The 2,444-nt window shown below is 32.3% G+C and overlaps 1 protein-coding gene across 1 annotated transcript; it reads right to left on the bottom strand.

Moving 5' to 3' along the window:
* Positions 1-1,022: 1,022 nt before the first annotated feature.
* Positions 1,023-2,438, bottom strand: LOC106867103 (ETS-related transcription factor Elf-5; the record flags this gene model as incomplete). The annotated part of the gene is made up of 2 exons (XM_014932077.2): positions 2,211-2,438; positions 1,023-1,215 (listed from the first exon to the last, which is right to left on the bottom strand). Coding segments are annotated over exons 1-2 (389 nt in total), but the record flags the coding sequence as incomplete, so codon positions are not given.
* Between the last annotated feature and the right edge of the window lie 6 nt (positions 2,439-2,444).

Below are 2,444 nucleotides of genomic sequence, written 5' to 3' on the forward strand. Positions count from 1 at the left end.
TGTATTTATAAGGGTGCATGGAAGTAAATCTTCTTGGTTTAATAGAGTCTCTTAATGACTTGTAAAGCAATTGTGACAAAACCATTGACAGTAATGATAAGCAGCTAAAATTAAATCTGCTAGCTGAGAAGTTTTGGTCTCCTGCCATGCCAAGATAGTGACCATATGCTACTGATTTCCTTTGAAGTGGAACAGTAACAGACACAAGAGACAAGTAATTGTTCAAGTTTATCATTTTACAACATAATTATTTTAGAATCTTTGTTTATTTTCCTAAAAGTCAAGATAAGTCTGTGGTTAAGGAGGGAGTGAATAAGGGTATTTTTAAAATTTTTTATTTCCATTAATTTATTTTTGGTATTTTTTTCTCATTTGTATCTCCTTGTATTTCTGTGTTATTCTCTGCCGATACAATGCTCAAAATAACAGTGGTGTGAGTATAAAACAAAGAGAGACTAAAGATGATCTAGCAGTGCTTTGGGCCCTACTCACCTGAAGATGCACATGTACGCAATTATTGTTTAAATCATATTAATACAATAATGTGTGTATGTAATGTTCAGTTATTACCAGCTCATAATGATGCACTGAAACAAATTTAGTGGTTTGTAATAAAGCTTATTCATTCCGTCTTCTCATATCAAAATTCTTATATGTCTGTATATGAATGAAAAGATACAGTTTCTGTCTCCAAAATTTCTCTATCAAGGTGTGGTCAACTCAAAGTCATAGCAAAAGACACTTTTCTAAAGCACTTTGCAGAGAGATTGACTTTAGAACCATGGAGTTGTGAACTACTCCTCAAGCACACAGTTATGTCTATTGCTGGGGAGGAGTTGAAATTTTCAAAGCTAGTTTTCCCTTTTATAATTTGCCATAAAGTTGGAATATTCAAGACCAATTAATTAGATTTTCACATAAAAAGATGATTAAAAATGAAATAATTTAATCTACATATCAATGTAACAATCTTATTTTTATATATAAAAAGTAGCTGTACTGTAACAAGCTTATCAACTCACCTTAATGATCTACTTAGTTTTTCATAATTCATGTTGTTGTTGTTTTTAGTGAGACCCCAGAGTTTTGCAAACTTTTCTGGATCAATAAATTGGAATATACCAAATTTTTCATTCTCCCAGCGAAGGATTTTGGGATTAAACAATGAATGTTTTAGGGCTGCATAAATGAAGGCATACAGTGGCAACAATGACACTAAAAATAAGAATAAAAAAAAGCCAGAAAAATTACCTTTAACAGATTTTCATAAAGAAAAGAAAAAGATCTAGAACAGCCTTCATTTTCATTTAGAAAATCTCTAATTCATTAAAGTTTAGATTATTCAACAAATGGTGAGAGAGCCTTGTGGTTACTGAACCAAATGAAAGAGATTTGTTTACCAAGCCAATGAAAGAGCCTTTATGTTTCTCTAGGTTCCCTGTACATAAGAAAAACCTGGGAAGGTCATGACTACAAGACATTTAATCATAGGTCTGTTGATCGGGGAAGACCTGGAACTAAAACATAAAAAACAACTGTCAATTTCCACATTTCTTTCTGAGCCAACATGGGAGCAACTATAAGGTCAGTTGATTTGCTGGAAATAGCAACCAAATTCCCTCATATAACATCCTACTATTTTAAAAAAGGGAATATTGGACAATGTAGTCCCTCATGTATAAAAGAGGGGATAGTCAAGATTGGTATCCTGTTTACTTAATAGGGCTGCCTTACATCTATCTACATAGCTTTTCTAAAACTTCTCAGCTATTTTAATGGAGATTTAGAAAACAGTCCCAACATTTGCTTCTCAGTATTTTCCTGACCCTCAGTATAGTTTCTGACATGCAGAGCTAACAGACATTTGCATGAGCCAATGAGGGATTTTCTCAGCAGCTTTCTTAACTAGTGGAAAATAGCAGCTAAATCATCCTCAAATCATACTACTATCTTAAGAAAAAACAATGACGCATTATTTTGTTTTTGTATTTGGTTTGCAAGACTCTTTATGTGAATTCGTGTGTTGAAGCATGTTTTATTGTCTGGGGAGAGTCATTCTCTTTTACTTATTCCATCAACAAACAAAGAATCAAAGACAAATCTATTCTGGTACTCTTTGAACTAACTACAGTGTATACTATAATGTAATTCACTTGAAATTGTCATTTCAGTCAAAATCGTTTTAAGTAGAATATTGAAATAGAACTTACTTGTACACAAATTTTCATTGAATAAATTAGAAAAAAAGCTATTAAATTTGTCTTCATTCTTGGATGTGAAAGGACTTAGAGTGTCTTTTGATGTGGTTGAATTAAGAGAAGTCACTTGACCAAACATTTTCCTCAACATGTTGTGCATCCAGTCTCCATAAATAAAATCTCTTTGTTGAAATTCTTTGGGTGTCATCTTTTTTAACTGCTTTCCACAAGTAATATCTTCAAAAT

The sequence above is a fragment of the Octopus bimaculoides genome, unplaced genomic scaffold, assembly GCF_001194135.2.
Source record: "Octopus bimaculoides isolate UCB-OBI-ISO-001 unplaced genomic scaffold, ASM119413v2 Scaffold_164441, whole genome shotgun sequence".
Classification (NCBI taxonomy): Eukaryota; Metazoa; Mollusca; class Cephalopoda; order Octopoda; family Octopodidae; genus Octopus; species Octopus bimaculoides.